This window comes from Neophocaena asiaeorientalis, unplaced genomic scaffold, assembly GCF_003031525.2.
Source record: "Neophocaena asiaeorientalis asiaeorientalis breed wild unplaced genomic scaffold, Neophocaena_asiaeorientalis_V1.1 scaffold461, whole genome shotgun sequence".
NCBI classification, from domain to species: domain Eukaryota; kingdom Metazoa; phylum Chordata; class Mammalia; order Artiodactyla; family Phocoenidae; genus Neophocaena; species Neophocaena asiaeorientalis.
This window is the reverse complement of record NW_020173230.1, coordinates 2,202,222-2,225,442: the sequence shown is the minus strand read 5'-3', so window position 1 is coordinate 2,225,442 and position 23,221 is coordinate 2,202,222. Positions and strand designations below refer to the sequence as shown.

General features: G+C 55.1%; 4 protein-coding genes across 13 annotated transcripts; 2 read left to right on the top strand and 2 right to left on the bottom strand.

The window, feature by feature from the left end:
* The first annotated feature begins 191 nt into the window (after positions 1–191).
* On the top strand, positions 192–8,774 carry TAF6 (TATA-box binding protein associated factor 6). 7 transcript variants are annotated; one of them, XM_024745391.1, is made up of 16 exons: positions 192–244; positions 509–689; positions 3,936–4,151; positions 4,244–4,330; positions 4,455–4,608; positions 4,815–4,871; positions 4,956–5,075; positions 5,304–5,449; positions 5,549–5,626; positions 5,739–5,840; positions 5,947–6,129; positions 6,500–6,574; positions 6,705–6,830; positions 7,366–7,539; positions 7,817–8,014; positions 8,158–8,538. In XM_024745391.1, exons 2-16 carry the CDS (start codon positions 654–656, stop codon positions 8,536–8,538), a joined length of 2,133 nt encoding a protein of 710 aa, XP_024601159.1. In that variant the 5' UTR covers positions 192–244; positions 509–653. The 7 variants fall into 7 exon arrangements, with proteins under 7 accessions (XP_024601159.1, XP_024601163.1, XP_024601164.1 ...); XM_024745392.1 differs by having other exon boundaries at positions 234–350; XM_024745395.1 differs by lacking the exon at positions 509–689 and having other exon boundaries at positions 201–244.
* Positions 8,706–12,690, bottom strand: AP4M1 (adaptor related protein complex 4 subunit mu 1). Of its 2 annotated transcripts, none has more exons than XM_024745397.1 (15): positions 12,483–12,690; positions 12,295–12,381; positions 11,898–12,006; positions 11,723–11,819; positions 11,481–11,591; positions 11,312–11,392; positions 11,038–11,100; positions 10,873–10,939; positions 10,716–10,769; positions 10,482–10,588; positions 10,286–10,380; positions 9,898–9,942; positions 9,615–9,665; positions 9,369–9,480; positions 8,706–9,197 (listed from the first exon to the last, which is right to left on the bottom strand). In XM_024745397.1, the coding sequence occupies exons 1-15, from the start codon at positions 12,538–12,540 to the stop codon at positions 8,973–8,975; spliced, it is 1,362 nt and encodes a 453-aa protein (XP_024601165.1). In that variant the 5' UTR covers positions 12,541–12,690; the 3' UTR covers positions 8,706–8,972. The 2 variants fall into 2 exon arrangements, with proteins under 2 accessions (XP_024601165.1, XP_024601166.1); XM_024745398.1 differs by having other exon boundaries at positions 11,481–11,573.
* Positions 12,691–12,839: 149 nt separating this feature from the next.
* Positions 12,840–20,195, top strand: MCM7 (minichromosome maintenance complex component 7). 3 transcript variants are annotated; one of them, XM_024745386.1, is made up of 15 exons: positions 12,840–12,987; positions 14,180–14,259; positions 14,565–14,729; positions 14,889–15,013; positions 15,087–15,267; positions 15,572–15,709; positions 15,999–16,148; positions 16,349–16,463; positions 16,555–16,686; positions 16,905–16,988; positions 17,269–17,662; positions 17,934–18,017; positions 18,576–18,744; positions 19,516–19,625; positions 19,813–20,194. In XM_024745386.1, exons 1-15 carry the CDS (start codon positions 12,957–12,959, stop codon positions 20,012–20,014), a joined length of 2,160 nt encoding a protein of 719 aa, XP_024601154.1. In that variant the 5' UTR covers positions 12,840–12,956; the 3' UTR covers positions 20,015–20,194. The 3 variants fall into 3 exon arrangements, with proteins under 3 accessions (XP_024601154.1, XP_024601155.1, XP_024601156.1); XM_024745387.1 differs by lacking the exon at positions 12,840–12,987 and adding an exon at positions 13,728–13,884 and having other exon boundaries at positions 19,813–20,195; XM_024745388.1 differs by lacking the exon at positions 12,840–12,987 and adding an exon at positions 14,039–14,091 and having other exon boundaries at positions 19,813–20,195.
* Positions 20,196–20,527: 332 nt separating this feature from the next.
* Positions 20,528–23,215, bottom strand: COPS6 (COP9 signalosome subunit 6). Its single transcript, XM_024745464.1, has 10 exons — positions 23,111–23,215; positions 22,788–22,913; positions 22,442–22,573; positions 22,039–22,127; positions 21,881–21,943; positions 21,499–21,546; positions 21,308–21,422; positions 21,126–21,218; positions 20,928–21,028; positions 20,528–20,788 (listed from the first exon to the last, which is right to left on the bottom strand). The coding sequence occupies exons 1-10, from the start codon at positions 23,184–23,186 to the stop codon at positions 20,648–20,650; spliced, it is 984 nt and encodes a 327-aa protein (XP_024601232.1). The 5' UTR covers positions 23,187–23,215; the 3' UTR covers positions 20,528–20,647.
* Positions 23,216–23,221: the final 6 nt, after the last annotated feature.

Sequence of the window (23,221 nt, the reverse complement as noted above, 5' to 3'; positions counted from 1 at the left end):
TCCCAAAGGTCCTGGCTGCCGAGTAGTGAAGGAATAAACTGAAGTAATTACAGCAAGAGGGTGTGCTCCTTACACGTAGGCACAGAGACAGCATTTTTATATAATTTCAGGCCGTGAGCCTAGGGGGCTTATTCCGGCTCGTGGAAGTGGCAGTGACCTGCTCTCGGTCTCTGCCAGGAACTGCTCCTGGAGGGGGCGGGGCCAACATGGCGCCGAGCGCCGGGTGAGCGGCGCTTTGGCGGTGGTGAGAGGCTCTTCCTGCGCTGGGCGCTCGACTGGCGGGGGCGGGTCTGAGTGGTACCCGGGACTAGACCCTTTGAAGGGCCCGTGTGGGGACCCGGAGGAGGACGGTTGGTTGTGTGTCCGTGCGCGTGGGGACTCTGTGTGTTTGCATTGGAGGGATGTTGGGGGGATGAGGTGGGCTCTCTACGCCTTCTTTCTCGCTGTACCCATTGCCTGGGGACCTTAGACCTGCTTCCCTGCTGGGGAAACTGCTACACGGATCTAGGTCAAGTTATTCTTCTGGGAAGCCTTCCTGCCGACTCCACTGACCTGAGATTTCCTGAGGCCGTGGCGTGTTATTTGAGCCTGTACTGGCAGAGGGTACCGCAGGGTATTGAAGGAGTAGTAGGAGTTCGCCAGGGAACTGGGACATGACCGCCTCCTGTATATCCGGCTCCAGGCACAGAGTATGTTGAATAAATGTGTTCCCTGCAGATAAGACTTATAAAAGCGGGGGAGGAGACCTGGGATGGTTTGAGAAGAACTAACTTGTATTTCGCTCTCATCTTCCCGCCCCTCCAACAGGCCCACACCCGCCCTCCACGTACACCTCGCAGTCAGTCCAAAACACCTTTGACATTAGTCTTCCTAATGCCAGCTTGAAGCGAGCCACTTTCCTTTTGGACACAAAGTAGATTCCAAGCTTGGGCTTATATCTTGGTCACTTGATAACAGTGGTACTTGAGGGTTTAGTGAGCACCTAATTCCTAAGCCTTACAGTTCATTCCTTTATTCAGCAGATATTTATTGAGTATCTAGTGTGTCTCAGGCACCAGTCCGGGGTCTCAGAATACATCAGTGAACGTAACAAAGATCCCTGTCCACACAGTGCGGGAAGGGGAGATGTGGTGGTGATAAACAATAAGAGATAATACAATATGTATCAGCAGATGTTAAATTCCATGGGAATTTTTTAAAAAAGCAGAGTGGGGGTGGGGTGCAGTATTAAACAGGGTGATGGGAATAGGCAGCCAGGGAACATCTGGGGAAGAGCATTCCAGGCAGAGGGAATAGAGCAAAGGTTTGAACAGCAAGGAGGACAGTGAGGCTGGATCAACGTGGAAGAAGGAAAGAAAGGAGGTCAGAGATGTGATGGGGAGAGAGTAAATCACGAAGGAGCTTGTAGACCATAATAAGGATTTCGAATTTACACTGTGGCACATTGGGAGCCAGGACAGGGTTTTGAGCAGAGAAATGACCCAATGTGGTTTATTTTTTGACAGAATCACTCTGGTTGCTATGTTGGGAATAGATGTAGGGAGCAAGGATGGAAGCAGGAAGACCTTATCAGGAGGCTACTGAAGTTCCCCAGGGGATAGATACTGGGAGCTGGTCACACAGTGGGAGTGGAGGATCAGATTGGATCACCTGGTGGATTTGCTTTGAGGGCTCACATAATGAATGACCGCCTGGATGAATGGTGTTGCTATGAAGATGAGAAAAGCCGAGGCTGGAGCTGGTGGGGTGGGGGTCATCAGGAGTTCAGTTTAGAAGGGATTCTAAGTAGCCAGTTTGATATACAGGTCTGGAGTTCGGAAGAAAGCTCTGGGCTGGGGATATAAATTTGCCATCATCAGCCTATAAGCGATACTGAAAGCTGTGAGAATGGTTGAGGTCACCAAGGGAATAAGTATAGCTCATAGCTGTACAAGGACCAAGCCCAGGCCACTGCAACATCAAGCAGACGAGGAGAAGAGGAAGCAGCAGCAGAGGAAACGTAGAGAAAGTGGCCAGTGAAGGAGGAGGAAAACCAAGAGAAGGTGGAGTAGCAGTGGTGTCAAGACAGTGTCTCCAGAAGGTAGTAGGCAACTATGCCCTGTGCTGCTGAGAGGTCGAGGAAGATGGGGAAGGAGATGGGACTTTGGATTTGACAATGTAGAGTCACAACTTGATGAGTGGTTTCAGGCACCTAATGGAGTCAAAAGCCTGACTAGAGTAAGTTCAAGAGGAATCAGAGATAAGACAGCTCTTTCAGGGAGTTTTGTTGCAAAGAGGAGCCAAAAACGCCCAGGGTATCGCTAGTAGAGAAAGTGGGATGAAGAAGAGATGTTTTTCTCTTTTTAAAATTATTTATTTATTTATTTTTGGCTGTGTTGGGTCTCCATTGCGGTGCGCAGGCTTCTCATTGCGGTGGCTTCTCTTGTTGCGGAACACTGGCTCTAGGCACGCAGGCTTCAGTAGTTGTGGCACACGCGCTCAGTAGTTGTGGCTCGCGGGCCCTAGAGCACAGGCTCAGTAGTTGTGGTGCACGGGCTTAGTTGCTCTGCGGCCTGTGGGATCTTCCCAGACCAGGGCTCGAACCCGTGCCCCCTGCATTGGCAGGCAGATTCTTAACCACTGTGCCACCAGGGAAGTCCAAGATTTTAAAAAAAATTTTAACTGTGAAATACACATAACATAAAACGTACCATCTTAACCATTTTTAAGTGTACACGTTAGGGGCATTAAGTACATTCACACCCATCACCACCATCCATCTCCAGAACGCTTTTCATGTTGTAAAACAGAAACTGTACCTATTAAACAATAACTCCCCCTTCTCCCCTTCCCAGCTTCTGGCACCCACCACTCTGCTTTCTGTCTCTATGAATCTGACTACTCGAAGAACCTCATATAATCGGAACCGTACAGTATTTATCCTTTTGTGACTGGCTTATTTCACTTAGCACAACGTTCTCAAGGTTTATTTGTGTTGTGGCATGTGTTAGAATTTCCTTCCTTTTTAAGGCTGAAAAATATTCCATGGTATGGGTGGACCACTGTTTTGTTTTTTGAAGATGGGAAAATAACTGCATTTTGTAGGGCTAATGGGAGTGATCTGGTAGGTCGAGGAGTTGACGATGATGCAGGGATGGGGGGGGATGCTGGAGGGGTGCTTGAGTTGGGAGGGGCATGACCAGAATCTCTACAGTGAAAGGGAAGGCAGAGCATGAGGGCGCCCGTGCTGCTCAGCGGGTGCACATGGTGGTGGGAGCCTGGGGAGGTCTCTTCTGATGGCCAAAAATCAGGGAGGAGAAGAGGTGTCAGATGAGACAGAAGGAACCTGGGTGCACTGAAATGTAGGACCATCAGGCAGCATTAAGGGCCCGTTTGAAGTTCGTGGCCATGAAAAAAGTGCACATTGGTCAGGATGGTTGTGCATTTTCTCATCACATTCAATTGTAAGGGCACATAGGCTCAGACAGGGAGAGTTGTTTTTAACCAATGTTGTATTTTTGTCAAGTGTGAATAATGATGCATGACGGAGCAAGACACGTGAAAGCAGGCACGTTAACAACCTTAGGGAAAAAAGATGCTTTCCACATTTTACAGAGAAGAAGCCCAAAGCTGGGAGAGTTTAAGTAGCTTGCCCAGGTAACATAGCTAGGTAGTGCCGGGGATGGGATTTAAACTGAGAGCTGAGATCATTCCACTATACCTCACTTGTACTGTGCCTGGCGTAGAATCAGCTCGATAAATTGTGTCAAACTGGGTCCAGGTGCTACCTCCTCCTGTTCAGCCGGTGCTGTTCACATGGGGATGGACAAAGGGCACCCCCCGAGCCCCTTCCCCCCTCACATCTCCACTGTTCTCCCTTTGTTGCGGCCCCTCCTGAACCGACAGCCCCTCTTCTTGGGATGTTCCTCTCACGTTTCCTCTCACCCCCCTGCCAGGGTCTCCATCTCTCCGCCCTGGGGCATCTTCCTTCAGGGGAGGGGAGGAGGGGCTCCAGAATGGCTGAGGAGAAGAAGCTGAAGCTGAGCAACACCGTGCTGCCCTCGGAGTCCATGAAGGTGGTGGCCGAGTCCATGGGCATCGCTCAGATTCAGGAGGAGACCTGCCAGCTGCTGACAGATGAGGTCAGCTACCGCATCAAGGAGATTGCACAGGTACCCTGGCCTCACTGCACTGTATGGAGGATGCTGCCCAGGCCGCCTTCTTCCCCAGGGTCTCAGGCTGACATCTGTCCTCCCATCCCTAGGATGCCTTGAAGTTCATGCACATGGGGAAGCGGCAGAAGCTCACCACCAGTGACATTGACTACGCACTGAAACTAAAGAACGTCGAGGTGATGGGAATGCACAGGACTGAGGGGGCAGGGTACTGAGACCTCCCATCCGGTACATTTGCCTCAGCCAGACCTGCCTGCTTGGGCTCCCTTCTCATCCCAGTGTCTTTCCGTCCTGTTGTAGCCACTGTATGGCTTCCACGCTCAGGAGTTCATTCCTTTCCGTTTCGCCTCTGGTGGCGGCCGGGAGCTTTACTTCTACGAGGAGAAGGAGGTTGATCTGAGCGACATCATCAATACTCCTCTGCCCCGAGTGCCCCTGGATGTCTGCCTCAAAGGTTGGGGGAGGGGAGGGGAGAGCAGGGGATGGGGAGCAGGGAGGGGAAGGAACAATGCGTATGGATGTGAGGAAGCACGCAGTGAAGGAGGCCTCAGTGTGAGATCCCTGGTGAGGAACAGGAAGGAAAGCACGCATCCCTTAGTGTGGAGTGACTTCCTGATGTCTGCGCTCAGCAGTTCACCTTGACACCTTCCTTCCTCGCAGCTCACTGGCTGAGCATTGAAGGCTGCCAGCCAGCTATTCCAGAGAACCCACCCCCAGGTAACCTCCGTGCCCAGCGTCCAGCACCCACCCCTCTCCCTCCTCCTCCCTTTACATCTCCTGCCTTGACTGCTTTCCCACCAGCTCCCAAAGAGCAGCAGAAGGCTGAGGCCACAGAACCCCTGAAGTCCGCCAAGCCAGGCCAGGAGGAAGACGGCCCCTTGAAAGGCAAAGGGCAGGGGGCCACTCCAGCTGACGGCAAAGGTCAGTACTGCTGGGCCAGGCCTCTTGCCCCAAAGCTAGATGGTCATTTGTGAAGTGGGTGAGGTCAGGGCAGAGGGCAAGACCTCAGGCCAGGAGCCCCAGAGAGGATCAAGAAGCCCAAGGGAAGCCAGGTCTCCCTGGGTGGGGGAGGTGAGTGTTGAGGTTTGTCTGGTGCTGAGGCCTCCTCTGGAGCTTTCTTTTCTAAACCTGTCTTCCCACTTCACACAGGGAAAGAGAAGAAGGCACCACCCCTGCTGGAGGGGGCGCCTCTGCGACTGAAGCCCCGAAGCATCCACGAGTTGTCTGTGGAGCAGCAGCTGTACTACAAGGAGATCACAGAAGCCTGTGTGGGCTCATGTGAGGCCAAGAGAGCGGTGAGGCCCCGCCACCCGGTCCTGGCTTTACCCCTTCGAGGCCACCCGCGCCCCCCCCACAGTGTCGGCCCCTCTTCACTCGCTCCCCTCCCCCCACAGGAGGCTCTGCAGAGCATTGCCACGGATCCAGGGCTCTACCAGATGCTGCCACGCTTCAGCACCTTCATCTCAGAGGGGGTGAGAGGACGCGGGAGGGGGGGACCTAGGACAAGGTTCCGGGGTGAGGAGGAGGGAGAGGAAGCTCACCGGAAGGGTCCCGCTGCCCCATCGCTTCTCTCCCCCAAACCAGGTGCGCGTGAACGTGGTGCAGAACAACCTGGCCCTGCTCATCTACCTGATGCGCATGGTGAAGGCGCTGATGGACAACCCTACTCTGTATCTAGAGAAATACGTGAGTGGACCTGCCCGCCCACCTCTCATCCCAGGCTCTGGGGACCCTGCCACCACCCACAGGAGACCATTTGTCAGAATCAGCTGACTCGAGGCTTCTCCCTTAGGTGCACGAGTTGATCCCGGCTGTGATGACCTGCATCGTGAGCAGACAGCTGTGCCTGCGGCCAGATGTGGACAATCACTGGGCGCTCCGGGACTTTGCCGCCCGCCTGGTGGCCCAGATCTGCAAGCATTTCAGCACAACCACTAATAACATCCAGTCCCGGATCACCAAGACCTTCACCAAGGTGAGCCGTTTCCCATCACTACCTGGGGTTGTCACCAGAACAATGAGAGCTTCACTCAAACCAGTGTGGCTGCAGGAAATGATGCTGAAACCCAGGGGCAAGGGGGCAGGGGGACAGGGACTGGGACTTGAGCTGCATCTCTGGTGTCTTTTTTTTTTTTCCTAATTGTGAGATTCCATTAACTTAAAGTTCAAAAACCAGAAAAACTAATCTCTGGTGGTAGAGGTCACTTTGGGGAGGAGAGGGTGGCTGGGAAGGAGCTGTCATGTCTTAATGGTTTACTAGGAAAATGTGTGTATGAGAGACTTTGGTCCTTAGTAGTTAGCTTTTCACACCCCTTTATTTGGGTTTATTTTCCATCCCCTTGCAGAGCTGGGTGGATGAGAAGACCCCGTGGACAACGCGCTACGGCTCCATCGCAGGCCTGGCAGAGCTGGGACATGATGTTAGGCCCCAGCGTCGGGGAGCCCTGGGGGAGGGGAGGGATCGTGAGGTCAGAGTGGGCAACAGCCCCCTGACCTGGGAGACCCTGTGGTGACCCCAGGGCCCCGGCTTCTCCCCTTCTCTTCCAACAGGTGATTAAGACTCTGATTCTGCCACGGCTACAGCAGGAGGGGGAGCGGATCCGCGGGGTCCTGGATGGCCCTGTGCTGAGCAACATCGACCGCATAGGGGCTGACCACGTGCAGAGCCTCCTCCTGGTGACAAAGCCCCACCCCCACCCTCCCCCACTTCTTCTCGCTGATCCCCCTCTCCACCCCCCACCACACACACACAAGGACAACGTTTAGCAAACATACAGCATCTTCCATTCATCTATCCCATCTTCGCCTCTTACGTTCAGGGCACACCTCAGAGTCCCATATTGTTTCGCAGCTGGAAAAACTGAGGCACTAAGGGGTTAAGTAAGAAATAAGAGTCTTAACTCTCAGCCTGTGACTTCAAGCCTGCACTGCCCCTGATGCTTCTGCACCACTCTGGCCCATGCTGTGCAAGGCACATGCCCTGTGGACCGTAGATATCACCGGTGTAATTACTCAGCAAGTTCTCCACTCCCACCAGCTGGTGCCCAAGTTCTCTATGAAGAAAAACCACAGCATTCCTTACACACTGATAACCCAGCACAGCCTGGCTTCCAGCAGGAACACACTGAAATAGCGGGTGACCTCCTTTCTCACCCCTTCTCAGAGTCACTGCCCTCCCTCTACCTGGCTGCTCTTTGCCTTCTCTCTGCAGAAACACTGTGCCCCTGTTCTGGCAAAGCTGCGCCCACCGCCTGACAATCAGGATGCCTATCGGGCAGAATTTGGGTCCCTCGGGCCCCTCCTCTGCTCCCACGTTGTCAAGGCCCGGGCCCAGGCTGCTCTGCAGGCTCAGCAGGTCAACAGGACCACTCTGACCATCACTCAGGTCAGTACAGGGTCCGGGGAGGACAGGTGAGCAAGTGGTAAGGTGAAAATGAAGAAAAACACGGCAGTGGTTCCCATCCAGGCGGGACTCACAGACACACGCTGACTTTTGTAAAACACAGGCCCCCTGAGTCAGCCGTCTTTGGGGGTGTCTAGGCCCCCTTTGTGATGATGTCCCAAACCCAGTGAGACCCACGAGGAGCAAGAGGAGCCCTTCTTTTCATAGCTGGTATCTTTCGAAGATGGTGACGTTTTCTTCCTGCTGCTTCTTCCTACAGCCCCGGCCCACGCTGACCCTCTCACAGGCCCCCCAGCCTGGCCCTCGGACCCCTGGCTTGCTGAAGGTCCCTGGCTCCATTGCGCTGCCTGTCCAGACACTGGTGTCTGCTCGAGCTGCTGCCCCGCCTCAGCCTTCCCCTCCCCCAACCAAGTTCATTGTCATGTCATCATCCTCCAGCGCCTCATCCACCCAACAGGTATGTGGAGCCGTGTGGGACCAGGATTGGCGGGGACTGTGTCACCATGTCACTGATTATTTGGTTGGAGCAAGGGAAGTATCCCCCGGCCTTGGGTGTGGGAAGAGTGCAAGGCAAGCGGCACTGCCTTTCTCCCCGCCCAGGTCCTGTCCCTCAGCACCTCGGCCCCTGGCTCAGGCTCCACCACTACCTCTCCTGTCACCACCACCGTCCCCAGCGTGCAGCCCATCGTCAAGCTGGTCTCCACCGCCACAAGCGCGCCCCCCAGCACTGCCCCCTCTGGTCCTGGGAGTGTCCAGAAGTACATCGTGGTCTCTCTTCCCCCCACAGGGGAGGGCAAAGGAGGCCCCACCTCCCATCCTTCTCCAGCCCCTCCCCCGACCTCAGCCCCCTCCCCGCTTGGGGTCAGCGCCCTATGTGGGGGGAAACTGGAAGCTGGGGAGAGCCCCCCTCCCGCTCCAGGGACTCCGAAGGCTAATGGCTCACAGCCCCCCGGATGTGGCTCCCCTCCGCCTGCGCCTTGATGCTGTCACACGTCTGCTGACCTTCTTCTCTCCCCTGTACTCACTCTCTCTCTCGCGCTCTCTCTCTCTCTCTCTCTCTCTCCCTTTCTCTCCCTCTCTCTCACACACACACGCACGCACGCACGCACGCACGCACGCACGCTGGGTGGAAGGAAATAGTAGTCAGCTTCCCCCACGTGACTTTCTCTTTCAGTATTGTACAGTCAGTTCCTCAGAATAAAAGTTTGATTTTTAAATTGTGATCCACCTCAGTCCTTCCTGGGTCAGATCCCACGGACGGGCGGTTGAACCCGTGGAGCCCCCCTGCTCTCTAGGACTCAGGACCCTTCCAGCCAGAGCCACAGCCACAGGCCAGGATGCTGGGAGAGGAAAGGTTGTCCTTCTCCTGATGCACAGATCACCTCCTTTGCCACCCGTGTCCTCGTTTGGGAGCCTCAGATCCGAATGACATAGGCGTCGCTGTGGCTTAGGTGTCGCACCCACTTGTGGGGATTGGCGTTGCCGCATGGTCTGAATGCCAGCCTGAGGAAGCGAACCTGGAGGCCAGAGCATGTGTGCCGGGGAAGTTCAAACGAGAGACTGGCGGGGCCCAGCCCCAGAGGAGGAGCCGAGGTGGAGGGGCCTTGGCCGGGAGGCCCGGGGAGGCCCGGGACGTCCATCTGTGAGGGGCAGAGGCAGGAGAAGGGTGCTGAAGGCCTCAACAGGAAGGAGGGCAGGGGAGCCGAGGGGCCAGGAAGCTGACCACACGGACCGACCGCATTAGGAGGCTATGGGTCAGGGCTGAAAGTGGAGGTGGGAGGAGAGGGCCTTCGAGACTCAGCGGCTGATACCTGGAAAAGGCCTGAGAGCTGAGAGCCTCCCTGCACCCGAGGAAGGTCCCAGCGAAGGGCTCCCTCCCCCAGCTCTGCCTTCTGCTCTGGGCTGCTCAGCTCCTGAGACAGGCTGGAGTTGGGAGAGGAAAGGTGCTGGGTTAGCCCCTGCCATCCCACAGCTCCCACTCTCCTCCCCCAGTGCCGTCCTGTTGTCCGGAGAAGCTAGTAAACCCACCCACGGGCCCACGGTGCACACACGCTCACCTGACCACCCCCCGTGGCAGGGGAAGGTGCAGCCTGACGTTGAGAGCCTGGCTGCAAGGAAAAAAGGACCAGAGTCAGCCCCAGGAAGGTCGTGACGTGTCCCATCTTCATTACTGTCACGACTGCAGTTCTGCACAAGTGCCACCCCACCCCCTTCCCAAACTCTAGTGCCTCTAAGCTGGATTCTGAGGCTGGTGGCCGCACCTGAAGGTGGAAACAGCAGGTATCTTGGCCTTGTCTCCTACCCTACGTAGCTGGACTAAGCTTGGCTACCCCCACTTACCTCTTTGGGGGCAGGTCACATCGTAACTTCAGATAAACCTGGAGCCTGGGTGGGAGGGCAAAACACTGTTACTCAGGCCCTATCCTACCGGCATCTCACCATCCCTCACACAGGGCCCCCACGTGTGGCTGTGTGGATTTTGCCCCAAGACAGAGAGAGAAGGGCTGAAATCCACCCAACTCCACGAGCCATTACATTCACGGAGCTGAGTCCACTTGTGGGGGAGGGTGCCTTTACTAACTCGGAGCCAATATCACCACCACCACCACTCCTTCACAGCCAGTCCGAGGGGTAAACAGATATGTGCATATATGTGCACACACACGTACATGCGTACACATGTTGGCTTGGGCTCCAGAGAACTTCTAGAACGGGGAAACGGTCTCACCTGCCTGAGCCTCGGTCCCAGTGCACGGAGGGAAAGAGCCGGAAGGGGAGCGGGGAGGGGAGGTCATCTGAGAGTTGATACCTCATCACCGTCAGCTGAGACCAGAGAGCAATGGAGGTGAGTTTGGTCTCCTCACACCTGAACTGCCTCCCTTCCCCTCGGTAGGTGGAATATGCTAGGCCAGCCCGATCCTGACCTCACCCTGAGGTGGCTGCAGGCGGAGGATTCGATGAGATTCAAACTCATCCAGATGCACCGAGCTGTGAAATGAGACCTCATCCACCCGAATTCCTGGCCCATAACCTGGAAAGAGAGAAAGACCCCTCTCCTAACCCATATTTTGGGAGGGGGTGGGGATCTGTCTCTAACTTCCCTCCATGAAAACTTTGACAGTGACCTCGACCTAGGAGAGAAAGACCCACTTTCTCACCTCTCAGTTCTGACTTCCCCACACAAAACTCTTCCGTCAAGCCGATGCGCATCTCTGTCAGAGGAAGGAACAGAAGAAGCAGCTGCCAAATACCCCGTACATGCCACCAAGGAGCCTGTCCCAGACCCCACCCTGGTCCAGCCTGCAGGCTGCTCACCAGAGCCGCTGGGCAGAAAGCTCTTGAGTCGTATCTCTCCCTGCACGTCCACCTTCAGCAGCGAGCCCTGAGAGTGACAGGAGGTCAATGCCCAGACGTGACCTCCCCGACACACTTCCCAAAGGCCGCCTGTCCTCAGCCGCGGGGCTGGGGGCCCGAACTTACGTTAGAGGCTATCAGGACGGACAATCTCTCGACCACATCCAGAAACACTTCATTCTTTTGGCTCTAAGGAAAGAGGGATTTGGGGGTTGATCAGCCTGTGTTTTAACGCGGACAGGCAGAAAGGACAGGACAGTGGAGGCTGGAGCCCTGGGTTGGGGACGCGGGTAAGGAAAGGGATCCACGTCTAGAGAAGGTGGAAAGATATGCTGGGATCTTGGACTCTGGGGGCTGAGAGAAAAATCAGAGGATCTGAACCCATCAATCCCTCCCTCACCTGGTCAGAGCGGCTGGACAGCACCGGGCGGCTGGCTGCACTGCTGGGGGCCACTTTGCTCTGTTGGGTCTCAGCCCCAAACTGGAAATCATCCAAAGCAATCAATCCTCACATATGACACTTCCCACTAACCCTCCTCAATCCTGGCCTCATCTGTCCCTGGACTGACCAAGCCAACGCTGCTGAGGTCAAAGAGGCTGAAGGGTTTGCTGACCACAGCCTCCGTCTGGATGAAGTTCCTCAGCATCTCCGTGGATGTGGTCTGTACATAACCATAGTCCTATAGGTAAAGGAAGGGCAGTCTTTGGGTGGTCAGGGGGGGAAGGGGTGAAAATGAATGGACTCAGCCTCCCAACCATGGGATGCATCTTCAGGGAACGGGGGACAGGGAGGGACATCCTTGGACCTCACCAGCACTTCATCCAGAAGTTCGTAGACCAGAGCCACGTTGCGGGAGATGGTCCCCTCACCCAGAGAGCCACAGTAATCACCCAGGAGCGTGGCTAGCCTGCAGAACAGGACGGAGTGTGCATACCCTCCTCCTCTCTGACCCCCACGCCCGTGTGCCCAGCCCCGCCCTCCTCACCGGGAGAGCAGCTCTAGGAGGCTGAAGGGAGAAATGTTTTCTGAAGTCGTGGCCACCAAATAGAGGCCGCTGTGTCTGATGTGAATAAAATGACGGTCATCGTGGTGCTGAGGCAGAGGCAGGGGGGAAAAGCATTAGCAAGAAAGAGTTGTGGTGATTCCTGGCCCATGAGACCTGGGCTGGTATCCTGATTCCCCTACTTACTAGCAGCGTGACTTGTGCCACATACGAAACCTCCCCAGGGCCCAGCTTCCTAATGTGTAAATGGAGTTAATAATAGTACCTACTCCAGAGTGGCTGAGGATTGAGACGTGCGGGGAGCTGTGCCTGGTGCATTGTGAGCGCTCAATAAACTTCTATTAATATTATTTAGAGGAATGTACCCCCCACTTTTTTTTGACAACAGGAGACTCGTCTCCAGGCAGTCCCGTCAGCTTCCGGTAGAAGAGCTCGGCCACATCCCGGCCTCCGCTGTCTCCGCGGACTGACCGGGTGGAAGGACAGCTAAGGAGCTGGCGACACTGGCTGGCTCGGGGGCACTAGTCCCACCCAGCCCCTCCCCCCAGCCCCGCTGGCCAAGGATACAGTCCTTGTAGATAAGCGGGTCCCCCTTGGAGGACAGAATGAAGAACTGGGAAATCATGGCCGTTCTGGACAGTAGACCAGGAGACAGCGAAAGTTGGGCCTGCCCCGCCCTGCGGCCCCGGAACAAAAGGACGCGAGTGGGCTGGCCCTTTAAGAGCGATTCTCCTTCGACCGCGGGAAACCCGGCGCCCGCCCAAGCCTCGCCCAGCCTTTCCCTCCTGACACCCGCGCCGCTCCCCCGTCACTCAGCCCAGATGCGCCCGCTGATTGGTCGTGGCAGGGGCCCGTGGCGAGTGGGAGGGGCGGAGGGCGTATTCTCCGATTGGCCCGCACTCAGCGGCGCTGGTCACGTGGGGAGCGACGTTTCGCGCCAATTTCGGTTGGTCGGCCGCAGTCCGCCGCGCGGACGTTTTAGCTGTCCGGGGAGTGAGAGCTCAGAGCCCGCCAACTGCTGCCGCACAGCCCTCGGCAGCAATGGCACTTAAGGACTACGCGCTCGAGAAAGGTGAGGGTCTGCAAGTGTGGGAGGGGCGTCCTGCGCGGGAAGTTTCCTGGTCAACACCTGTTTGGGTGAGCGGGGGTCCCGGGGGACCGAGTTCGGCGCGCGAGGCCCGAGGCAGGGTCGGGAGGTGGCGGGTTGGAGGCACGCGGTGCCTGGGATGCGCACGGGGCGCCGAGGTCGGGGGGTAGCTGGTAACCGCGTACGGGAAAGAAGTAGGGGTCGTGGTGGGTGGGCGGACACCCCGGCTGCAAGTTCCAGAAGGAAGGGTCGCGCCAAGGGGAGACCAGGACCTCAGGGAACCCTGTCAAAGGTTCAGCGTCGGCCACCCGTAGTCCCACTTCCCTCCGAGCTCTTAGGTGCTCCGAGCGCCCGAGACGCGCCGAAGCCCGGGGGGCGGGCAGGCCGGCCGCTGCGCTCCGGGATTGGCCGCGTTAGGCCCACCTCCAAGCGGAAGTGGAGGCGGGCGGAAGTTGCGCGACGCCGCTGGAAGGAGTGTCGTGTGTAAACAGTGTCCTTCCGCGCGGTGGCCTCGGAGAGAGCTGCAGAGGGTGGGGGCCTGCCTGGAATTGGGGTGCTTATCAGAGGCAGAGGGAGGAAGTGGTGGGGTGGGACGGTGTGGGCCTTGACGAGCCGGCCAATCGCCGGACGGGCTCCCGCCTTGGGCGGAGGAATCCCGGGCTGTGAGGCGGCGGCATCTGGGCCCATGTGCTTCTTTGTTTACTAAGAGCGGAAGCCGTGGCGGGAGAGGGGGTGGGGCGGAGGACGGGCCTGGTGGCGGAGATCCCAGTGAGGGCAGCGGTTTAGGGGACCGAAAGAAAAGGAGAATAAAACGCGTAGAAGAAACGCTGAGAACCTTGAGACCTGAGTGTGCTGCCGGCTGTGGGAGGCCCTTAGGAAACGGTACTGAGATTTCTAACTAAGGCAGAGAGTGGAATTCCCCTGCGGGGAGGGTATCGGTTAATACTCTAAACTGCCCGGGGCCGCTTTTTCTTCCCTAGGCCAAAACAGGCTTGTGAAAAAGAGTTCTGCCCTGTTTGGGGAGAATTAGGTAGGCTTATTTGAATGTTGTTTCGATTGATGAGTTCATCGATCTCATTTTAAATGGAGGTGAGTTTCTTAGATTTCTCTCAGACGGGTTTTGCAGTAAGGTAACTGAAGAAAGGTTGACTTTTACGGTTTTACGCTTTTCTTATAGAAAAGGTGAAGAAATTCTTACAAGAGTTTTACCAGGATGATGAATTTGGCAAGAAGCAGTTCAAGTATGGGAACCAGTTGGTAAGTCTAAGGTTGGGTAGAGGGAATGGGGCAGTGACTTAAGCTATAAGAGCTATTAGCAAACGCATTTTTGTGTAAGTTACAAGCTTAACACCATACCTGATACCAGTGTATCACTAGATTCACGATAATTAAGCTATTTTCAGGGGTTAGCGGAGCTGAGAAGTGAGTCTTGTTCTGTCTCACACTGCTGTTTCTCCCATGTGGGGCCTGGGACCTGTGTGCTGAGCTTGTGGTGACAGATTTTTGCTTGTCAACACTGGTAAGGTAAATTTGTCCCCGTGGCTATCTCCTCCCCACCCCAGGTTCGATTGGCTCATCGGGAGCAAGTGGCAGTGTACATAGACCTAGATGATGTAGCTGAGGATGACCCTGAGCTGGTGGATTCAATTTGTGAGAACACCAAGCGCTATGCCAAGCTCTTCGCTGATGCTATACAAGAGCTGCTGCCTCAGTACAAGGAGAGGGAGGTGAGAAAAATGCAAGGCATGGAACTTAGGTATTTTTCGAGAAGGTTCTCGGGGGCAGAAAGCTGGCTTTCCAAGCTGGCAGAAAGGGGGCAGTGATTTCTGCCTGGCCCCCTTTACGTGCTGTCCTTTCACCATCCTGGCTTTTGCCTTTTCCTTTAGGTGGTAAATAAAGATGTTCTGGACGTTTACATTGAGCACCGGTTGATGATGGAGCAGCGGAGCCGGGACCCTGGGGCAGCCCGGAGCCCCCAGAACCAGTATCCTCCTGAACTCATGCGCAGATTGTGAGTGGTCTCGGTTGGGAAGGGTGTGGGGTTTGATCCCCAGAGCCTTGCTAATGACAGTTTTTTCCCTTAGTGAGCTCTATTTTCAAGGTCCCAGTAGTAACAAGCCTCGTGTGATCCGGGAAGTACGGGCTGACTCTGTGGGGAAATTGGTAACAGTGCGTGGAATTGTCACTCGTGTCTCTGAAGTCAAACCCAGGATGGTGGTGGCCACTTACACATGTGACCAGTGTGGGGCAGAGACCTATCAGCCGGTATGTATGGAGCAACGAACAGTGCATTTTGTAAGAACTAGTTTTGTCTGCTGATGTTCACTTGTTATATTCTCTGATTATTGTAAAACAGGGTGGTGTGTTCACTTTTCATCTTCTTTTTAGCGTGGAGTGGTCTTTTTGTACATTCTACGTTTTTTCTGTTTGTTGACATCTACCAGGGATAACGTAAGACATTCGAAAGTTCCCTGGCTTTTGTGACAAAGAGGAATGTGATTCAAGTAACTGACTCTAAGGAGCTCCTTTTCTTATGATTTCCTTTGGTGTTTCCTTTTTTGCATCTTAGATCCAGTCTCCCACTTTCATGCCTCTGATCATGTGCCCGAGCCAGGAGTGCCAGACCAACCGCTCAGGAGGGCGGCTATACCTACAGACACGTGGCTCCAAGTTCATCAAATTCCAGGAGATGAAGATGCAAGAACATGTGAGTTTGGGGTGTGTGGTCCAGGACCCAGGGAAGGTGGAGCTTGGGAGTCCACTGGAGTAGGAGGAAGGAATTAGAACAAGCGAGAGAGGAGCTGAGATAGAGAAGTCATCAAGAGCAGCAGGGAAGTTTAACTGGAACTTTCTGATTAAGTTGGGAAGAGGTAAAGGAGAGCTCAGCTTCCCTCCTGTCGGCTTCTGTGAGGCTGAGCAGGCCAGGAAGCGGAAGAGCAGTGTGCCTGGGGAGGGGAGGTTAGTCTTTGGAGGCCTCACGTACCCTTCTCCCCCAGAGCGACCAAGTGCCCGTGGGAAATATCCCTCGCAGCATCACAGTGCTGGTAGAAGGAGAGAACACAAGGATTGCCCAGCCCGGGGACCATGTCAGTGTCACTGGTATCTTCTTGCCAGTCCTGCGCGCTGGGTTCCGACAGATGGTCCAGGTGAGAAAGGGAGTTTAAAATGAGGAGGTGGTTTTTCCTTTTTCTTCTTATCCCCTTATTCTTATCCAGCCCCACAGAGAAAAGTGTCAATAGCAGGACACCAAAGCAGAACGAAAGGTTTTGTTAGGAACTCCTGAGGGAATCACGTGGATGGGCAAGTTAAAGAACTTCATCCATACCCTGGCATCTTCCTGCCCAAGGGTTTACTCTCGGAAACTTACCTGGAAGCCCATCGGATTGTGAAGATGAGTAAGAGTGAGGATGATGAGTCTGGGGCAGGAGAACTGAGCAGGGAGGAACTGAGGCAAATTGCAGGTGAGGGGTCGGGGGAAAGACTGGGAATGTGAGTTTCATCCGAGCACTTTTTATCCCCCAGAAAACGCTCTTACTTTTCCCTTTCCCACAGAGGAGGATTTCTATGAAAAGTTGGCAGCCTCCATCGCCCCAGAGATCTATGGGCACGAAGATGTGAAGAAGGCGCTGCTGCTCCTGCTGGTGGGAGGGGTGGACCAGTCTCCTCGAGGCATGAAGATCAGGGGTGAGTGCAGCGTTCAGGAAGAAAGGATGGGTGACCAGGGCCCGTGTCCCATAGGCCACAGAATAAAAGAGCAGGCGTCTTGGCTTCCAGGGCACGGGGTGGGATTAAAAGAAATGGTGCTGGGCATGATGGGGGCAGACTCGAAAGCACTTTTCTCTGTGTTTGGACGACTTGCATTGAAGGAATAGTCATTCAGGGACTTCCTTCGCTTCCTCCAGGCAACATCAACATCTGTCTGATGGGGGATCCTGGTGTGGCCAAGTCTCAGCTCCTGTCTTACATTGACCGCCTGGCCCCCCGCAGTGAGTAGTCAGATCCTGGGAAAGGCAAACTGAGGGCAGGAGTAGGACCACCACGCGTCCGTGTTTGTTCTCTTCTGGGAGCGTTGGGGAATGGAGATTCAGTGCCACCACCCACAGACCTGCAGCTGCCTTGGGAAGGCCTGGCTGGGTCAGAGCAGTTCAGTACAGGCCTTGCCTCACTAGCCCTGTTTCTTCTGTCCTTTGCCCCGTTGTTGCTCCCTTGTCCTCTTTGCTTTTCCTAAACATGTCTATTTTCTTTCTCCCTGGCCCTTTTGTTCAGGCCAGTACACAACAGGCCGCGGCTCCTCCGGAGTGGGGCTCACAGCAGCTGTACTGAGAGACTCCATGAGTGGAGAGCTGACCTTGGAGGGTGGCGCCCTTGTGCTGGCTGACCAGGGTGTGTGCTGCATTGATGAATTTGACAAGATGGCAGAGGCTGACCGCACGGCCATCCACGAGGTCATGGAGCAGCAAACCATCTCCATTGCCAAGGCAGGCATTCTCACAACGCTCAATGCCCGCTGCTCCATCCTGGCTGCCGCCAACCCTGCCTACGGGCGCTACAACCCTCGCCGCAGCCTGGAGCAGAACATACAGCTTCCTGCTGCGCTGCTCTCCCGATTTGACCTTCTCTGGCTGATCCAGGACCGGCCCGACCGAGACAACGACCTGAGGTGAATGCAGCTCAGCACTCAAGGAGACACCCCTTAGTAACAGTCCTTGGAGTTGGAGGAGAAATTGGAAAACTCATTGTCTGCTCATGGAAACTCCAGAACCTTTCCCTCATACAGCAGGGGCTGGTCGACAGTTGTTAGAATGGGTCAGGGTTGAAAGTTTGTCCCTGCCAGGCTGTGCGGTGGAGAGGTGAGGGGCCAAGATGTAGAGTTCGGGTGTGACGTGTAGCGCCAAAGAGACAGGGTTCCTACTTGTCTCCCCTCTTCCCAGGTTGGCCCAGCACATCACCTATGTGCACCAGCACAGCCGGCAGCCCCCCGCCCAGTTTGAACCTTTGGACATGAAGCTTATGAGGTAGGAGAGCTGGGCGAGGACTGGTGTACTTGCCCAAGTGCCATGGGTGGCGGTGTCTTGGCCTGTGTGTGCGTCTCTTGAAAAGCTTTCACTCCTCCACCACATGTCCTGAGTCTAAGAACAGTGAGTCTAGGTCCCCCTAGCCTGGCCATGGGAGACCATGGCGCAGAACCTGCCTTGCATGCTGCCTCCACCAGCTGCCCACCTCAGGGTTGAGACAGGTGCAGATTTTTGGCAGAGCTGCATCCTGCAGCGCAGGTACCTGATAGCGCTGTTCTCTCCACGGAGTCTGTCACGGACTCCCAGGGAGTCCTCAGGTTAACAAAACCGTCTCTTAAGACAGGTGGACTTGTCATATTCATGTAAAGGCCATTTTCCTAAAAGTTGGGGAATAATTTGAAATGCAGCATTTGGAGAAATCCATCAGTGATATTTAAGCAAGCAAATACTCATCTGCTGATTTTGTTTTTTCTACTTAAAAATACCCCGCCCCCAAAGTAAAACTCTTGATGCAGAAAAAGCATACTCTTTGCATCCCTCTCTCCTGCTTTCCCACAGACGTTACATCGCTATGTGCCAGGAGAAGCAGCCCACGGTGCCAGAGTCTCTGGCCGACTACATCACAGCAGCGTATGTGGAGATGAGGCGAGAGGCCTGGGCCAGTAAGGACGCCACCTACACTTCCGCCCGGACTCTGCTGGCTATCCTGCGGCTGTCCACTGCTCTGGTGAGTGCCGGTCTGTCCTGCTGGAGGACGGTCCACTTGGGCTGTACTGGGCAGCCTGCCTGAACGTGGCCCCTCGCGGCCTCCCTCCTCCGCGCAGGCCCTGCCGGGGCTAAAGTGCTGACAGTGCAGATAGCGGTCCTCTCCGTGCTACCGCACTGTGGGTACTTGCTGCTCCCGCAGGGCACGCCCAGCGTCCGTGGAGGGAAAGGTCTTCTCCCTGCTTCTCCGACCTCACCGAGGGGGTGGATGAGTTAACTTCACTCCCCGTGTCCCAGATCCTGTGCTAGGAACGTTCATTTCTGTCCTCACATCTCGGACCTTAGTCCTGGGGGCTCCAAAGTGCTGTTCGTGCAGGTAGTGTGATTACCTGACCTACTGCTGAGCTAGCACTTCCCGAGCCCCAGGGACACTACCTCTCTGCCAGTTGCTTTCTTGGCTGAGCTCCCCAAGCTCCATCTGTCGTGGTGGGGAGCCCAGTGGAGTTCAGAAGGGTCTGGTCTCCCTCACAGGACAGCTGAACACCGGGACTGGCCAGTGTTGAGAGGCGGAGACTTGGGCAATTGCTGGACGCTGCCCTGGGCATTGCACTTGTCTCGGTCTGACAGTGCCGGCCCCACACTGCGGATGCTTGGCGGGAGGGGAGGGGCCTCTACTCCTTTGTGAGTAGGAACACGTGGGTTGCCCAGCCTTAAAGCTGGAGCTGTGGGGGGGGTCCCTGACTTCGTGCCACCCTCCTCCTCCCGTTCCCATCTCTCCCTACCCTCCCCTTAGGCACGTCTGCGAATGGTGGACACAGTGGAGAAGGAGGATGTGAATGAAGCCATACGGCTAATGGAGATGTCCAAGGACTCCCTTCTGGGTGACAAGGGGCAAGCAGCCAGGTGAGCCGCTTAGTGAAGGATGTCAGGAGTTACCTTGACCTTCTTGAGCAGAAAATTTATCCTGTGGCTTCTGCATCCCCGTGTCTGATGTTGGCCTCAGAATTCTAACCCTGATCACTGCTGTTCTGTTGGTACTGGGTGTTCTTGTTGTACCCTGACCTTGCACACCCACGCTTGTTTTCTCCAGGACCCAGAGGCCAGCGGATGTGATATTTGCCACTGTCCGTGAGTTGGCCTCGGAGGGCCGCAGTGTCCGGTATTCCGAGGCAGAGCAGCGCTGCGTGTCTCGCGGCTTCACACCTGCTCAGTTCCAGGCGGCCCTAGACGAGTACGAGGAGCTGAACGTCTGGCAGGTCAATGCCGCCCGGACACGGGTCACTTTTGTGTGATTCCAGTCGCTTGAGACACTGGTATCTACTCTGCATATGGTCCTAATCCCCCTTACTTTAAAGACCTAGAGATACCCTTGAGGGGAAAGGAGGGTCCCTTCTTTTTCCCAAGCTGCACTTGTTTTACTCATTCATTTTGCTAATAAAGTGTGTGTAGATTTGCTGCCTTCTGTTACAACAGGGTATTTTGAGTTTCCTAGATTCCTGTCTTTTCCCTTTACGCTTGTCTTATTCCAGCCACTCATAGTCTACTCAGGGGAGTTCCTGCTCTGCCTGCCAGGCACTGATAAGAGACTGCACAGGGTCTCCACTCCCTCCCCCGCTCCAGTTTATAGTCTCAAAGTATGGACACGAGTACCTCTGCCTTCTGGGGTTCAGGCACATACCTCCCTGTGGTAAACACTCAGTGCTGCAGTAACTGAGAAACACCTCTCGGCCATCCACTGAGCCTGTAGGATCAAGGCTTTAAGATCCAAAAGAGCGTGGCACCTAACAGAGAGGACAGAGCCACTAGAAGGGGTGCGGAGGGGCTGCTCCCCTTTTATTAGCAACAGGTTTCTCTAAATGGAGTGTAGCACCCTCCTCTCGACAGCTGTCCGACCCCTGTGCTGCATCCTTTTAAGTATCCTCTCATCAGAAGAAGAGCCCCCGCATCCGCCTGCCAATGCCTTGTCGGTCATAGAGGACATTGAACTTGTTCACAAACTGGTTCATGGTGTTGCACGTCTTGGTGATGGTGCCAAGGTAGGCCATGAGCCCCACGTCATTGCATTGCTGCGAGGGAACAGAAAGAGGCAGTTCCCCAGGGGCTCTGGGTCCCCAGCCGCATGCCCAGGGAACAGCCAGGTCCCAGGTCCTGCGTGCAGAAATGACGGTGTGAGCCCCACCTCCCTGTCCTGGGCTTTACACTCACATCGTAGAAGTCTGTCTTGAACTTGTCTGTGCTGAGCACTGGGAGGCAGTGACACAGAGCATAGGCCTCACGCAGGATCTCATGGTTAAAGGGGACCTCTCCTAAAGGCACAACAGAGGCTGCGTTAACGTGGATGCTGTCGCTTCCCCAGGAGGGAGAGGAAAAGGGGTTCAAGTGCCGGGGAGACACCTGTCCTACCTGCTTCAGAGGCCTTGACGTACTCCAAGATGAGCTTGACGCGGCTGTGCAGCATCTTGATGGCACTGTGCTGTGCAATCAGGTGTTCAGCCACTGCAGGGGGACAGGGACAGGCCAAGGTGGAGAAGAAGTGGGGCCACACCTTCCGCCCCCACTTACGAAGCCCCTCCAGCCTCCCCTACCAGTGGAGTTCTCTCCACTGCCTGTTGCTGTCATTCGTGCCACGTGGTCCACACCAATGCGTTCAGCTTCCTCTGTGGCCAGAGTGTAGGTCAGCTCAGCAAACAGCATTGTGGCCTACAGGGCACACACAGTCAAAAGGAGGAAATGCCAGGAGCAGAATCTGAGGGTTGAAGGGCAGGGCATTACCTACCTCTCCATTGATTATATCTATGACAGACTCAAAAACGCTGACGGGAAGCTGTAAAGAAGAGATGGGAGAACAGCTCTTACTAACATCAAACACACCTGAACCTATATGTTAAGTGCCAAAAACGGGCTTGGCCCTTTCACATTACATTTTCTCATCTAATCTTCCAAAGGACCTAGTGAAGTAGGAATTACCCCATTTTACACACGGGGAAAATGCCCTTTAGAGGTTAAGTGACTAACCCAAAGTCTCACAGCTGGTAAACTGCAAAAGAGATTCAATTCAATAAAAATGTCATACAGTTAAAGATAGCAGGATGAGAATGAAAGATGGCCATAGTGATGGACAAGCAGGACAAAGTGGGCACGGGGTTAGTTTTACTCACATCTGTGTGCTTGGTCATAGGGTTCAACTTAAGAAACAGAGGGCTCTCAATTATCTCGCACACCTGGAAGAGGGGGAGAATGCACACAAGTGTCAGGGCCCATCTTCCCCTCATCCTCTAGTCTCTGCCCCAGCATGCACAAGTGTGAGTGTGTATACCTGCTTATGGACGTGGATGTCGGAGGGGTCAGGCGGCCCCCCTGTGGTATACCAACCGAGGAACTCCAGCTCCTTGAATACCTGTTTAACTGGAGAGGAAGGCGCCAGAATATTTCTTGAAACCATCCTTCCTTAATTTGAAATTCCTGATGTATTTTTACCAGCTTCTCCCCTTCCCATGCTGGCTCTATTTAGAATAATTAATCTCCTCAGTCTTCTCACTTTCTTTGCAGGGAATAACTGAATGTGTCCTTTTTCTAAGGTCTCTTCAGCTACTCTAGCTTCACTTTTCCTCCGTTCTCGTCCTATCCTGCTTACTTTTTTTCCCGACCCTCTCCATCTTCCCCACTCTGCTTTTTCTCCCCACTCCCACTCCTCTCCCCCACGTCTATTCCCCTCTCACACTGCTCCTCCTTGGTGTAATAATATTCCTTGTCAATGATAATCTTCTCTTCCACGGTGTGGGACAGCAGCTCAAAGGAGTTCATCACCTCGATATTTCGGCCCTCCTGCTTCCCGATCAGAGCCCCAATCACTGGATGAGAGAAGGACACATAAGAGGTGAGGGTAAGGAAACCCCAAACTTCCCTAATCATTATAGCTCGAGGGTCTGAGGTCAGTGTGAACCAAATATTAGGGAAACGGTGATCTGCGGAGGAGAAACTGGCTTCAGTAAAGGAAGGGGAAAGACCACCATTTGGGGGAGGTGACCAAGGAGAGGAGGCTGGAGAATTACGCCGAACACTCACCCTGCATAGGCCGCCCCTCCTGCGAGCGCATGCGAATCCAATGATCTGAGATGTTGAGAATGACGAGGGGATGAAGAGCGACTGAAACGCTGCCAGTCACTCCGGAGGCCATCACGCTGGGCACGACTGAGGAAGAAGAGGGGGTGAGAGTCTTCCCGGGAGACGAGAGTGAGAGACGGCAGAGTCGGGCCATACATTCCTCCCGCAAGTTAACCCAGGGAGCTCGCTTTTGACCCGCCCTCCCGACTTCTCCCGAGAGTCCAGGACGGCCTTGACGCGCCCCCAAGGAAGTCTCCAGAAGCCGCTCCCGCGCGGCCCATTACCTGCTGCATCCACCTCCATCCCGCTGCTCCCTCCGGTCCCGTTCGCCGTAGGGGCCGCCGCCGCCGCCGCCGCCATTTCCCCCGCGCCCGCCAGCGTCGGCCCCGCCCCCT

Bases quoted from the DNA above. Each gene is read 5' to 3' on its own strand.
- TAF6 (XM_024745391.1), top strand. From the start codon at position 654: ATGACCGCCTCCTGTATATCCGGCTCCAGGCACAGA. The intron at 5,841-5,946 runs GTGAGTGGACCT...CTTCTCCCTTAG, and splicing joins CTCTGTATCTAGAGAAATAC to GTGCACGAGTTGATCCCGGC. The intron at 6,130-6,499 runs GTGAGCCGTTTC...ATCCCCTTGCAG, and splicing joins TCACCAAGACCTTCACCAAG to AGCTGGGTGGATGAGAAGAC.
- AP4M1 (XM_024745397.1), bottom strand. From the start codon at position 12,540: ATGATTTCCCAGTTCTTCATTCTGTCCTCCAAGGGGGACCCGCTTATC. The intron at 12,382-12,482 runs GTATCCTTGGCC...CCACCCGGTCAG, and splicing joins CCCGCTTATCTACAAGGACT to TCCGCGGAGACAGCGGAGGC. The intron at 10,940-11,037 runs GTAAGTTCGGGC...TGTCACTCTCAG, and splicing joins CCGTCCTGATAGCCTCTAAC to GGCTCGCTGCTGAAGGTGGA.
- COPS6 (XM_024745464.1), bottom strand. From the start codon at position 23,186: ATGGCGGCGGCGGCGGCGGCGGCCCCTACGGCGAACGGGACCGGAGGG. The intron at 22,914-23,110 runs GTAATGGGCCGC...CTTCTTCCTCAG, and splicing joins GATGGAGGTGGATGCAGCAG to TCGTGCCCAGCGTGATGGCC. The intron at 20,789-20,927 runs GTGAGTGTAAAG...GTTCCCTCGCAG, and splicing joins TCAAGACAGACTTCTACGAT to CAATGCAATGACGTGGGGCT.
- MCM7 (XM_024745386.1), top strand. From the start codon at position 12,957: ATGGCACTTAAGGACTACGCGCTCGAGAAAG. The intron at 12,988-14,179 runs GTGAGGGTCTGC...CTTTTCTTATAG, and splicing joins GGACTACGCGCTCGAGAAAG to AAAAGGTGAAGAAATTCTTA. The intron at 16,464-16,554 runs GTGAGGGGTCGG...CCTTTCCCACAG, and splicing joins GGAACTGAGGCAAATTGCAG to AGGAGGATTTCTATGAAAAG.